At 42.8% G+C, this 14,982-nt stretch overlaps 1 protein-coding gene across 1 annotated transcript in view; it reads left to right on the forward strand.

Moving 5' to 3' along the window:
* Positions 1-8,390, forward strand: part of THRA (thyroid hormone receptor alpha) — a 134,001-nt gene extending 125,611 nt beyond the window's left edge. Inside the window, exons 8-9 of the mRNA XM_063300674.1 lie at positions 1,956-2,214; positions 4,169-8,390. Of these exons, the coding sequence (XP_063156744.1) occupies positions 1,956-2,214; positions 4,169-4,419 (510 nt within the window). The 3' untranslated portion in view covers positions 4,420-8,390. The remainder of the gene's footprint in view (positions 1-1,955; positions 2,215-4,168) is intronic.
* The last annotated feature ends 6,592 nt before the right edge of the window (positions 8,391-14,982 follow it).

A 14,982-nucleotide genomic window follows, 5' to 3' on the forward strand; every position in this document is an offset into this window, starting at 1 on the left:
TGTCACCAGCCAAGTGGCCACAGCATTTTGCACCAATTGCAGTTTTTGAATAGCCTTCAAAGGCAGCCTCGGCTAAAGTGTACAGGCTGTCCTCGGTTAACTACGGTAATTGGGACCAGAATTTCTTTCGCTAAACAATGCGGTTGTAAAGCATGATGTCATGTGACCACATTGCTTAGTGACGGCACTCCTGGCAGTACCCCCTGCCATCGTTGATCAAATTCCACCGGTCGTTAGTGGAGGGCTCACTCTGATCCAAGGCATTCCCGGCTTAGTCCTTCCCAGCCCCAAGGCTCGATAAGGTAAGATACTGCCTCCTCTGCAACTCCCCCCACCTACCTGTCTCCCCCACATCTCTGCCCTTTTCACCACCTGCCTACCCACTGCTGCCAGCTGCCCCCACCGCCCAGCCCTGCCCACCATGGCTGCACCACATGCCACTACTGTAACGGCTGGGACCTTCTTTTGCACTGTTGCAGCTGGGGCTTCTCTTGTGCGCCAGCCAGGGCCTCCGTTCATACCCTGCCCAGGGCTTTCTTTTGCGAAAGAAGCCCAGTGCATGAAAGAAGGCCCCGGCTAGAAGGGTCCTTCTTTTGTGCCAGCACAGTCAGGGCAGGGTATGAATGGAGGCCCTGGCTGGCATGTGAATGGGGGCCTTGGGTGGAGTGTGAGAGAAGCACCAGCTGTACCAGCACAAAAGAAGGCAGTGCTAAAGAAGGCCCTGACCAGTACAGTAGTGGCGCGTGGTATGGCGGGCACGGCAGTGGGGGACAGGGACAGGCGGTGGGGGCAGCTGGTAAGCAGGTGGCCAAAAGGCGGTTGTAAATGCAGGTGGGTCCAAGTGGGCCCAAATTTTGTTCATGTGACTGCAGGGGTGCTGCAATGGCTGGAACTTCAAGGACCGGTTGTAAGTCCTCTCATTCAGTGCCGTAGTAACTTTGAACGGTTGCTGAATGAATGGACATTAAGTGAGGACTACCTGCATTGCAGCAGTTTAGCCCAGAGGTGATAAGAGTGTGGGTTGCATGAACAGAGAACATCACGTAAGTCTACACTGAGCCCTTCCCTTAAATAATGAAAGTGGTGGGGCTTTATTTGTCATACTCTCGGAGAATAGTTTTCTGTTTTCTTCTTCTAACTCTATTTAATTTAAGGAAGTGTGAACCTTTGAGTGGATGGGTTTATACAACAAAGGCAAGATTCCCATAATATACTGAACCACAAACTACCCAACACCATTTTACCCTAGTCTATCATGCTGTGAAAATTCAGCCACTATATTATATTAATTTTAACAATGTAAAATATCCTCTTTAATATTTCATACATGATGGGTTTAGATTGGTGAATTAATTATCACAAACTGTCTTGTTACGCCTGTGAAATGTCCAGGATAGATAAATAAGCTGAAATTGGGAACCAGGGGCTTGGTCACAAATGCAGGAGACAAGGAACATTGTCTCAGACCAAAAATTGTGAGAGAATTATTATGCAGTAACCTGTTGTTCATAGATGATCTGATAACCAACCTGGGAGCATTTTTTACTAACTGGGGGCAGCAAATTTCAATTAGCATCCTGGTGAATGGAGCCAGCTGCTAGAAGAGGAACATTTCCTCCAAATAAGTGGCTTTCAAAAGAAGCATCCAATTTCCCACCACAACTTACCTTCTGGTTTGTTTTCTCCTGACTAACTTGATTTCCTGCTGCTTTGATTGACATGGAGAATGTATACTCTTTCTACTTCTGGGACCCACTATTTGTAGCATAGCCATTCCTTGTCTCCTTGTATTAAGACCTTGCACTGCTTTTCTGCCCTGGAGAGCAAAAACATCTTCATTCTCTGGGAGGTGGAATAAGATCTCCTTTTACCCCAATGGGATTATCCTAGGCAGCACTATCCTAGATAACCATGTACGCTGGAGCCAAGACAATAATGCTTCTCTCTGCCTTTAGCTGCCTTGTGAGGACCAGATCATCCTTCTGAAGGGCTGCTGCATGGAGATTATGTCATTGCGGGCAGCTGTGCGTTACGACCCTGAAAGTGAAACCCTGACGCTCAGTGGTGAAATGGCCGTCAAGCGGGAGCAGCTGAAGAACGGTGGCTTGGGCGTGGTATCAGATGCCATCTTTGATCTGGGAAAATCCCTCTCTGCCTTCAGCCTGGATGACACTGAAGTGGCACTGCTCCAGGCTGTGCTGCTCATGTCCTCAGGTATGGGTGGTGGATTGATTATGCTCTCTGTTCCCCTTATGTGATTGGCATTATTCAAACACAAGTGAGTCAGACCAAGGCTGCATATAGCTCAGTATTATCTGTGTTGATCATCAGTGGCTTTGTAGGACTTCAGATTAGAATTGTACTTTGGCAGAAGGTGGAAACTTAACCTTCGACTGCTTATGGGCCAGCCTCTTAGCTACAGCCCTTCCCTTAGATCAAGGATGGGCAACATGCTGTTCAAGATTTGTCAAAATGCCTGAGACCATGACCATCAGCAGTTTTATATCTTTAGCTATTTTTTGTCACAGTCTCCCAAATCACCAGCTACAGCAGAATACATGTTGCATTTGTGGAATTCATGGGATTCTGTACATGGCTCATGAATGGATGGAGGGTTAAGTAAAAGGATATTAAATAGCGAAGAAGAGGATTATTTTAATGGCTTCATCGGAGGGGAGTTATCAGTCGGTTGAAGGATTAGTTAAATTGGCCTTTGACATGTGTTGAAAGACGGAATTCAGGTTGTATGTTGGAAAGTGGACTTCATCATTAAATTCAGGTGAGAAGGTTGCACTGAGAAACCAGGGAGAAAGGAAGCTTGGTCAGTTTGATTTGAGGGACATCTTGAAGATTGAACTGAGTGACTGAGAGTGAAAGGTCATTCTCAGTTATATTATGACTGACAATGAGTAATTCTATCAAATCCAGAGAGAGAGTGAAATTCTCCCCAGAATTCATTTAGTCCTTACTGGAATTGGTGGATCAATCTGTGGCATTGCTTTCATTTATTAAAGAACACTAATACTTCTGAGTCTCTGAAGCTATGCAGGGCATAACACCTAGAACAGTAGAGATGGTGCTGAGAAGGAATGTGCTTTGTGTGCTGCATTAAACTATAAATAAGTGGCAAATGGCTTCTGGAGAAAAAAAAACTGTATTTTTGCTTTAGATTTTGGACTCTAAGCTATATAGGTAGAACTTGCTTAACTGCTTAGCAACAGAGTTGCTGGTCCCAATTGTTGTTGTTAAGCAAGGACTACCTATACTCTTTTTCTGAAGATCATTATAAGATAGTTGTAAGGCAGTGAGCAGTGAGCAAGCAGAAGGTCCACTTTTAAGCTCTGAAGCCTCTTCAGACACATAAAAAAATTATGTCTAAAGCAGCCTTTCTCAACCTTTTGACCTTGGAGGAACCCTTGAAATATTTTTCAGCCTCAGGGAACCCCTGTACATTCAGGCTCAAATATAGGCCACAAGTTACAAAATTACTAAATTTGTTTCATAGGTAAGCCTGTATATATGCGTTAACAGCCTTCTTAAACTAAAAATAAAGAATGAAACTTACCTCTTCAATGTGAAGTTGCCAGAATTTGAAATAGTATTTTAAATAAATCGTCATCTCCCAGGGAACCCCTAGTGACTGTTCGTGGAACCCTAGTGCTCCACAGAACCCTGGTTGAGAAACCCTGATCTAAAACAGTAGAGTAGGGCTGGGGAACTTCCAGCCTTTGGGCCTAAACCAGCCTGTCAGGCCAGTTCATCTACCCCACAGGGCCTTGACAAAGATCCTGTCCTGTCCCACAAAGTCTTTGCCTCTTCCTTGGGCAGTGTAAGCCACATTTGTGGGTGCTCTTGATGGAGCTTCTACATGGGGGAGGGGGGAACAGAAAAACCAAGGAGCTGAACTTGTCCTGCATTTTTCCCTTCCAAAAAGGCACAAGGCAGTTGAAAATGATATCATGGCCTTTTCAGGTGCTGTGCTTTGTCCGTATGGGGACAAAGCTCCGAGCATACAGTTAATTCTAACCTGAGCAATGAGCGTTTAGCAGATTTAGTGAGTCAGAAAGGTAACTGGGATTGGGGCAGTTTGGTCGATTGCAAGGGGGCAAATTGACACATGCAGCTTCAGCCTGCCTGACATGTATCCTCTTTTCCATTTACCTTGCAGACCGCAGCGGGCTAATTTGCGTTGACAAGATTGAAAAATGCCAAGAGACCTATCTGCTGGCATTTGAACACTACATCAATTATCGCAAACACAACATTCCCCACTTCTGGCCCAAGCTCCTCATGAAGGTGACCGACCTGCGCATGATTGGGGCTTGCCATGCCAGCCGCTTCCTGCACATGAAGGTGGAATGCCCCACAGAGCTCTTTCCCCCACTCTTCCTCGAGGTCTTTGAGGATCAGGAAGTTTAGGGTGTGGGGAGGGGGGGGAGGGAGGGGGCAAATGGGGTGGCATGGGCGAATTGGGGACATGGGGCAATTTGGGACTGGGGCGATGTCTGGACTTGGGTCACAAGGCCCTCATCACCTCGGACACAACAGATTTTCATTGTTTTGTTCTGTTTTGTTGTTTTCATTTTTCTTTTCATTTTTTTTGTTTTGTTTTTCTAAATATTGCACGTCAGCATCAGTGAATCCCATGGATAGGGGAAGCAAGGGCATCATTGGTAGGGGTTGGGCCATGAAAAAAAGTCGAAGCTATACAAAATCTGGGTTACGAGGTAGACTTGTGCAGTAGCCAACACATTCTTTGTCTAGTCAGAGTTTTAAAAAATAAGTGGACAATACAGTTCCCACCTACCCCTTGTTATATCCCCTGTTGTCCATAGTCGTCTTTCCAGGGTGAAATGTCTGTCTTAAACTTTAACACAAAAGAAGAGGAAAACAATCCACGTGTTATTCCCCCCCCCCACTCCAAAGTGCTTTGCCTTTCTCCCCTTCTTTAAAAAAAAGAGTTTTCTGGCCCCCACAACACTGGAAACAATTGGCACCTCTTTGTTCTAGCCCTGGTCAAACCTCTCTCGTTTAAACGGACTTGATTACCAATATATATAAGTATATATACATATATATTTATATATATATATATATTTCTTTTGCACATAACAGTCCCAGGAAACGTCAGAGTGTGTTTGGTTGTTTTATTCTTGTTTTCGGTTTCTTTTAGAACTTTTAGCATTTAGTTATCCTCCTTGGGAGGCTAAAATTGAAAATGCACTTTTTTGTAAAAAAAGAAAAAGAAAGAAAGAAAGAAAGAAATGGAACCGAGAGAGGAAAAGAGAAATCCTATTAAATTATTGGGGGCAGGTAGCGGGAAGGAAGGTCACAGATGTTTTGGCAAAAAAATAATAAACATAAATTGAGGCTCAAGGTCCATGTGTGAAGGACAAATGCACTTTGAACGAGACAAAAATCCTTCCTCTCCACTCCTCCCCTGGTGGAGAAACAGGTGATTGAATAAGAAATCTATTTTATATTGCTTTGAATCGCACTGCAGGGCTTGCCTCTTAAGAGGTGCCCGCCTTGTATTCCAGTGTTGAGAGGTGTGTTCGTCAGCCTTCCTCCCTGCCTTGATGCCCTCTTCCCTCCCCAAAGCTTCAGCCAATCTACCTCCATGTTCAGCAAGGTGGGTGGATTTAACACATTCCCACCCACACCTGCTGCCCCTTCCCAGCTGAAAGGCTGCTTGCAATGTTCCCACTGGGCTTTAAAATGGCCCTTGCTCATTCTTTGCACATGCTTTCCCACGCCATGTGGCGGTACACTTCTTGCTGCACTAGTATTCTTGCTGCCCTGCTGCACCCTCCCTCCAATGCCCTTCTCTCTGGGGAAGGAATGAGGAGAAATCCTAACTCTTCAGTGCTCCAAGAGAATCAAGTTAGGTTTCAGTTCTTTCTTACCCGTGTTTTTGGGAAATGGCACTTATCAGTACAGAAAACATGAAAACAGTGAAATTCATGGGGACATGGCAACACCCTTCACAACCCAGAATTGTACAGGCTTTCTGTATTAAGAGGTTGTGGGCTCTGCATAATAAGATTTATTTCTTCTACAACATTCCATGTCCCCTGTACTTCTAAATTACTGGCCCTGTTGCAGTCCCAGTTGTGTTTGTGCACATGGGAAGAAAGGGCAAAGGTTTCTTTTATATGGCAGAGGCCTGTTAGAAAGGTTATCCTGGCCTGACTGAATCTAATTGAATCCCTTTTGGAGGGGCGCTAGATCAAGGAAATAATATTCTAATGCACTTCCTTGCACAGTAGGAGGGTCACTCTGCCCAACTTGAACTGCCATGGGTAGAACAACGCCCTTAGCCTCAGGTTGCATGAACTGTATCAGAGGTGATCCAGTTGGGAACTTGGAGGCAGACTACCCACATTTGTAAAACGGAATTGGCCAAGCTGGCAAGAAAAAAATACTCCAGGTTTTCAAACTTGGGTCTTGTTTCCATTTGATCTCAGATTTTTTTTTTAATTTGGTGTTGTGCTTATGTGGTTGTTTCTGGTTGTTGGAAAATAGAACCTCTGAAGTTCTGGCCAGCAATTAGCATTATGGGACATCATTTGGAGAAGGGGAATAGTAAGTAACGATCGACCAGGCCTAGCAACCCCGTTGGAATAGCCACCAGCCCTGCCTTTAACCTGGCTTTCTTGCCTCTTGGTTGACCCTTGGGAGGTGGAGCAGTTGGTACCTAGGGCCATATTTGGCATGGAACATCCAGTTATGGATCCCCACTCTAAAGATTTGCCCAGGGAGGAGGTATTTCTAAAGAAAAAAACAAAAACAAAAGAACAACCACCAGCTTCCCGCTTTCTTTCTGTCTGTTTCACCTTTAATGCAAGCCAGACTGTGATCACCTTAATGCAAGTATTTTGGCACTTAAACTGTTAATAGATCAGATTTCTCTCTTCTCTCCTAAACTGCTTTATCTGTGATAGATCCATTTTTTGTCAACTTATTAGCCAGACCTTTTTTTTTTTTTTTTGGCAACTGTAATGTAATGTCACTGGGGAGAGGGGTATATTTTTACTCCCCCCTTCCCTTGTTCTTTCTCTCTGTCACATGGTTTCCGTTGGAAAAAAACCCTTTACCTCTTACCTCATTCAAGACGCCGTGGGAAATGTTACACGATGGGTTGGGTGCATGTTGGATGTACCATCCGAAGGTTCAGAGGCCGGCGCATGGAGAACACAGCTCCAATTTAAGCTAATATACAGAAATATATATATATATATAAATATGTATAATTTTTTTTTAATTAAGAAGAAAAATCTTTGTACGGGTCTGTTCACAAAAAAGAAAAAAAGAAAAGAAAAATCACACAAAGAAAATTGGGGTTGGAAAAAAGTAATGCTTTTTTGTTTGTTTGATTGATTTTTGCTTTGGTTTTATCATCTTTAAATGACATGGGGTTAAATGGGGATGTAATTGCTGGGCTTGAATTGAAGGGAGCCTGGAGTCCCAAATGCCAGCAGTCATGTTGGATAATATTCAAGGCAATGCCTGTTCCTCTGTTCCATGCAGTCATCAAATGTGATGTTGAATACGGATCTTAACAGTCCCATGTTTAAAAAAAGAGCAAGCTTCTAACTTGTATGGTAGCGTAGACTATAAAGCCTAATGACATCTCAGAACAGACGTTAAGTGGGATTTCCAGTGGTGTGGAATACACAACTCTAGTGCAGAAACAGAATACATTATGCAAAATAAGCCCACATTTGCAGTTTTGCTTAATTATTCCATTTTTCTTAGCGCAGCATTCAGCTTTTCTTGATGTGGGAGTTAGATGTTTGTTTAAAGTTCAGAGGATACACAGCCCCAGTTGTATTCCACCAGCTGTTTCCCCCAGGAATACAACTGGGCCCATTGAAATAGTTCATTTTGGGAATATGCAGATGCAGAAGTTTTGCCTTGAAGGTGTGAGTTAATCTTGGGTTTCTTTGAGGGAGAAAACTTTTTTGTCCAATGTAGTGGCTGATGAGCCTTGCCTGAAACTATCCCCAAAGCCTCATATCCATGCAATAACAATTTGAAAAGCGTCCAAAGATGAGGAATTTTATAGCCTGGCTGGCCAATCTCTTAGACTGGTGTTTTTTCATTGTATTTATGTCCTAACCTGCCATTTCCTATACACTTACATGCACATACACACAGCCTATTAGAGGCTTAGGTTCCTTCATACTCAGTCTAGCTTTTCCAAAAAATAAAAATGAAGTAGCCAGTTTACCCAGATCACCTTAATTCTGCCCCTTCTTGCTGCAACCCTCATTGTCCTGTCCCTCTAATTTCACCAATCACTTTTATAATCTGTTTGAGGCCCATGAAGCAGTCCTGCAAGTATTTGGCAAGCAGTTCCCTTCTTACATTAAACTTCCCTGTGCAATAAAATGAGGTAGGGGTGTGTGTGAGTGAGTGAGTGAGTGAGTGAGTGAGAGGGGGGGGGGGAGAGAGAGGATAATGCAGATTAGGCTAAACTCCTATACAGGTTTTCCGAGGAGGAAATCCTACTGAAATCACTGGATTTTCTTCAGAGTGGCCATGAAAATTCTTTTGCTAGGCCCTGATCCTATATCTTAAAGCTTTGAAGAAAAATACACTCTTGGGACTTGAATCAAAGACTCATTCTAAGGACATAAGTTGCTGCCTTAAATGGAAGCAGATCAGTGGTGACCTGTGTAGCTCAGTATTCTCTACCTGGGCAGGCAGCAATCCCCAAGGCTTCAGGCAGTTTTCCCTGGCTCTGGCACCTGAGAGCTGGGTGGAGAGCAGTGAAGAGTCTTCTGTTTAGGTTTCTACTGAATCGGAGTCCTCATTGGAGCAGAAGCTAGGGCTGTATTTCTCATGAAAAGTTTGTTTTCTGCTTTCTCATTCAGAGAGTGAAAGACATAGACCCTGGTAATTGGAGATGTTAGGACCTGAAGGTGGGACCTCTCTCATGCCAGGCAAGTGCTCTGCCACTGAAGTTTATGTAGCACTTCTCCACAAGAATACCTTTTGCTTAGTTCCAGGTTGGAGACTTTGACAGATGTAACTACTTTTGGTGGTGCAATTGGGTGATTTTAGACCATGGGAACAATTATCCTGAAGGGGCATTTGGTAAGGAATGTATTTCATTAAAACAATAGGAATTGGCTCTGATCTGTAGGCATCTCTGTGCTGTCCTCATTTTATTGCATGAGCCCAGAGCTCTCTCCTGAGATCATCACTCTTTGGTAAGTTTTTTAAGAGTGCCCAGTGTTAGTATCACTATCCAAAACTTCATGCACAGTAATAAACCAGCTTCCCTCTTTTCTTGAAACTAGACTTTTATCATTACTCTTAGCCTACAGCATTATTCTTCATGCGTTATGTTAAGATACAATGTGATTTTCCTTGATTTAGCTCAGAGTGTTGCATTAAATTTGACCACTGTGGTTTTTAAACCATGGTTCATGGCCTAGCATGTTGTATGAATCCAGCCACTTGTGGTTTATTCAATAAACCATGGTTCAACCATGATTTAACAGGATGTGTGAATCCAGCCTTAATTTGCTGCTTTCCCACTTGCAAGACCCATTCTTAATCAGAATTAAATCTGGATTCTTCCCTGTCATCACCATCAAGTTCCTGTAGCTTTTTATACTGCTCTCCTTCCACTGGTAATGTTCCAGGTGGGGTCATACTCTCCAACAGAGTTCTTCTGCCGAAGTGAGTAGTAGGAACCAGCTGTCTGGCCAGGAAAGAGTTAACAACAAAATCAGCCTCTTCAGTGAGCTGAATCTCTATTTATAAACTGGAGCATTAGGTATCCATTTGTGACTCCCACCCGCTTGTAAGTCCTGCATTGTCCTTCAACTTTATGCAGACATATGAAGCGGTCTTGTACTGATCAGACTATTAAAACAGCAATACGCTTTGCCAGGATTTCAGGCAGGAGTCTTTTTCTACCTAACAATCTTCCAATTCAACCTGTATTTTAAAAATATGTCTGTTATTACTGCAGTAGTATTTCAGCGCCACACCCACCCAGTGTCCCTGATTGGGCTGGCATACAACTATTGTAAAGAAAGAAAAGAACTTTTTCATAAATGTCTATGCATTTCAGAGATTTGGCTTGAAATCAGATCTCTGACCTGTGTATTCTCTAACTGGAATGTTGACTAAACTTTGGAAAGGGAAAAGCCATTCAGAATTATCCATGTAATCAGGAGTTGAACTCAACTCAAGGTACTCTTTATTTTTTTATACTCTTTATATATTCATTCCAGACTGAAGAGATTTTAATGCATCCCAGATATCACAGAATGTGGCATAGTGCATTTAGTGGCCAACTAATTTTCTGTCCTTATTCATATTTCTGTCAGGGAGAGAGACAGCTTTCACTAATGTATCTGCATCACACAAAGCTGGTTAGTATTCCCAACCCATTATCCATTTCAGAAGTTGAGATGCTTTGCTAGGGAAACATGAGGGGGCATTGACAAGGTATGTTACTTCTAAGCATCGTGCGTGTTTATTGACTGATGGCCTCCATACTGATGATTTTATGAATGAGCTGTGATTGAGTTGAATTTGAACATGATCTCATAAACAACGTTTTTACTGAGTCAGTTGATGCATTCAGTACTTAGAATGGCTGCATGTATGAAACTCTTCTTGGGTCAGATGAATGTAGTATTTGCAAGAGTTGAGTGTGGCTTGAGGGAGATTTGGGGTCTTAAGATGTATACACACATGCACCACACACAATTCAGGTGAAAAAGGAGTTCGAAACAAAATCAATTCAAGTAGGTCAGAAATGAATGTATATATAAAAGAGCTGTATTATTGGATTGACCAGCTAAAAAAAATCCAAAAATCAGCAAAAGGTTGGGCCCAAGAAATCAGACAGCCATTTGAAATCCTCTTCTTAAAAGATGAACTCCTTTTTGTTCACTTAAGATGGAGTGGCTGTCCTAAGGTGGCACCTACTACAAGCATGGCAGATATACAAAATATTTCTGCATCTTCCTTTAGAAGCAGTGTATTTGTGGCCATTGTGCTTCTCACACAGAGGGTCTGCCTGTATAGAGCAGCACTTTGGAAATTTCTAGAGCTTTCTGGAGTGTTCTGCCTACTGTATTTTGGCTGGGAAATCCTGCACAATTAAGCAGGAAGAATGCCTTTTTCTGAGGAATTCTTCAGTTGCCAGTTTTTTCAGCAGTCAAACATCAGCCATTTTGCTGCCATTTTTTAAATGTTCTCTAAAGAAAATCAGAATGAAAATATTAATTGGCAGAAACATCTGGGTTGATTCTAAAGCTTCTGTGCTCAGCTTCCGTTTCTTTGATTGAGTTGAAGCCGAAGTATTGTAGAGAAGAACCCAAATAACAATCCTTTTTCAGGTCACCCTTTAACTGATAAACCTATCTGTCTTCAGCCTTAATTTCCTAGCCTCTGGAGAGGAGTGTGCTCCAGTTGTCTATGCTCACATTGCATCGAAGTGAGGGACTGTTTGCTTTAAACACAAAGATGCAGAAAAGCAAGATTCCTGAAGCCAAGGATTCTGCAGAACCGTTTACAGTGTTTAGAGGGTCCCATCTCATATTCTTGTTTTTATTTATTGTGAGAATAAGCAATATATAAAAAATAAAAAGTTGATACTAAAGTAGAATAATGATTTTTAAGAGCTTCTTCCCCAGCCTGCCTGCCAAAAAATGTTAAAATGTATTTGGCGTTCTTGCCTGAAGTCAGCCTCCTCTATTCTCGTTTCCCCTCATTCTCTCCCCACAGATCAAAGCGTCTCAGCTGGACAGTCTCGCACTGAAAGACACGCATTATCCTCTAGCACTAGTCCTTGACTTACTACTCTCACGCCACCAGCCAGCCTTTCAAGTTCTTACTCCACCTCCTGCCACACAGTTCTTTTTTTTTTTTTAACTCTGAAGGTTAATGGAAGGTTTTTTTGGTAAGAGAGAAATGAACTACAGGAAGTCCTTGTTTAGCGACCACAATTAGAACCTGCAACTTGGTCATTAAGCAAAGCAGTCGCTAAGTGAAACCACAACTCTGCAATCTTATTTCGGCTTGGCTTTGCTTTACAAACCTGCAAAGGTCATAAATGTGGGGATTGGTTGCAAAGTTACTTTTTCATCACCGTTGTAACTGAACAGTTGCTAAACGAGGCAATCGCTAAACAAGGACTAGCTTATATTTCTGCTGCCCATAAAAGTGCCATCTGAAGGTCTGCGGAAAGCCTGGCTCTCTTTTATCACCGTCCTTGCAAGGCTGAAAAGGTTTGCATGGGTAACTGGTCTGCATTCTACAACTTACCCCTTAAATCCTTCTGGAAGCCCAAAAATCAGAACTCAGTCCTCCTTTCATTACCTTGTTCCCAGACCCCACCTTCATTTAGAAATAAAACTGTTCCTCCCTTTTCTTAATTTTTGAGAGGTTTGTGCTAAATTTGCCTTGTTCCCTATCCTGTAGGTGCAGGATTTTTTTGGCAGCTCAGGGCCCTAATGGATTTTTTTTTAATTTGGGCAGCACAAGAAAAATGCATGCCATCCATATCCATGTTGTTCTGCACTTCCTGTAGATGGAGCAAAGGCCCAGGCTGTGAAACAGTTTAGGCACTGTGGTGCTGCCAGGAGACCCTGCTGAGTCGAGAGCTAGTAACTTGCATTCTTTATCGTAATCAGTAGGTTGTTCTGACTCTTGGTGGTATTATATACATAGGCATCCTCCTGGAATATGGGAAAGATACACTCTGGTTTATGGTGAGCCCAGATGTGTCCGTAACCACTTAGCAGCATTGGCTAGTGTCTGTGTACATTTTACATGTAATAATGAAAATGTGGGACTTGGGAGTCTGCAGTGTAAATCACCTCAAGTGTATGGGTGTCAAATCTTGTGGTTTTGAATCGCCAGACTCTCTTTCCATATGTATTTTAACATTCTAAGAGGTACAAACCTATCTAGTACAAATTTGCTCCTTTATGGGAAGAGGGTCCCTATCTCATACACACACGCCAGTGGCCCTGTGCTTCCAGCATGCCTGTTTCGTATTCCCTGTTTATAGACAGGGTTGTCTTCTCCCATAATAGGAATATTATATGCCTGCTGTGCCCAGTGGAATATACCTGAAAGTTAGAGGTGCTGAGCCATTGTCTGTTCTGTGGGTTTGAAGCTGCTCTGCCGAGTATACCTTGGCAGAGTCGGGGTATATCTACATGTAGGCATATGTGTTTCTGTGCGTGTGCAGAAATTTTCCTTCTCCCTGCCGTATCAACCACTTCCTCATTCTTGTTTGTTTCCATCTCAAACACTTGTGTCATTTGACCTCACTTCACTGATGCCTCATGTTCCCCATCTTGTTCGAGGAGCTGAAGCGCCATTCGAGCCTCAGTGCTGCCCCATCTTGATCCCGACTGACTACACTCATCTTCCCAGAAGCCTTAATAATACTCTGTAAGTTGCCAGCAAGGACACACTTTCACACATCAAGCCGTGTACAGTCTGTTCTGCATTTGTAACGCTGTAAATATTTTATATATAACCTGAATTAGAAACTAGTTCTGCCTTGGGAAGGTGTGACTGGAACATCTTATGTATTAAGTCTACAAACCACGTAAAGATGCCCCTGATTATCAGGAAGGGAGGGGGCAGGATATTAATTCCTCATTGCCTTATACCAAATAGTACGGCCTCTGTAAAATAGTATTTTGGTACTCTCCTTCACTAATTTCCCACGCGTGCTGAGCTGCAAGATGTAAGATGGCCTTTATAGTCCTGAGAAAATGGTCACAAATGGTATGACCTTGGATGAAGGAGCCTGAACGTAAATGTGTGTATATGTGTATGTGTAGTAGAACTGAAAAGGAACAACTTCTACATGCCACCTGAAACAAGTGGGACTTGCTTCATTTCAGTGGGCTTGCACAAAACTTGATGCTTGACTTCATCTATAGCATATGTATATATAAGTATAGTTCTTTCAACTGTGCACAGGTATCCTATGCATATAAAGTGTAAACCCCATCTGCCCTTTGCACAAGTTTGTTCCACATACATGCACAGCTACAACCTCCTGCTGGAATCTCAAATGGTAGGCAAGGTAGGGGGAGAGAGAAATGTCAGCCATTCATTTTATAGTTTATTTGACTTGGCTAATTATTACACTATTTTACTTGATGGTGTTCATTGTCCCTGTGAGGCTCTGAAAGGAATGAGAAATGGTCCTGTCCAATTAGAAACATTTGTGTGATTTCAGCTTGGCGCTCAGTGCTGGTATGGTAGAGTTATCCCTGGGCCCTTCAGTGTTCTTGCCTAGCAGGCTGAAGTCCTCTGGCTCAAGTCCGTATTCCCTTAAATAATCTGAGAATCTGGGCTCTTGATTTCTTTTCTTAAGATGGAAAACCAACTTGAGGTATTTAAAATTAAGGAAATGATTTTCCACCTTTTGAGCCCATGAGACTTCGGATGATGATCTGGTTAACACTCCTATGAGAATTGCTCATTAGACCGCAGTGAAGGTTAGCGTGTGAATGAACTAGCACAAATAATCGCTTCAGCTAGAATTTACAACACTACATTAATTCAGACTTTCTCTGTAGTTTCAATCCACCCCTTCGGAGTATGACCAAGTAATAGCATCAGTTTGTAAAACAACCAGCTTTGTTCGGTTGTATCTTAAAAAGAAGAAGGGGCAAGAGGGCTACCCCTCTTTCACAGCAATTACTCAGCTGGTAAGATGATGACATAGCCAAAGTAAACCTGTCCTGCTTGGCCAACACCATTGCATCAGCTGTGAAGAATGAATGCATTTCACACCCCCTTACACTTTTCAAATAGTAAATGTCTCTTTTTAGGACCAATCTGTGGAGTTCTCACCTGCAACCCTCTCTTCCCTCCATCACCAGCACACACATAACTCCACCTCTGAAGGGGAACTGAAATAGCTTTTGCATATAGACTCTGAAAGCAAAAAGGTAGAATCTTTGCTGCTCCCCCTCCTCC

Source organism: Candoia aspera, chromosome 4 (genome assembly GCF_035149785.1).
Source record: "Candoia aspera isolate rCanAsp1 chromosome 4, rCanAsp1.hap2, whole genome shotgun sequence".
In the NCBI taxonomy this organism is placed as follows: Eukaryota; Metazoa; Chordata; class Lepidosauria; order Squamata; family Boidae; genus Candoia; species Candoia aspera.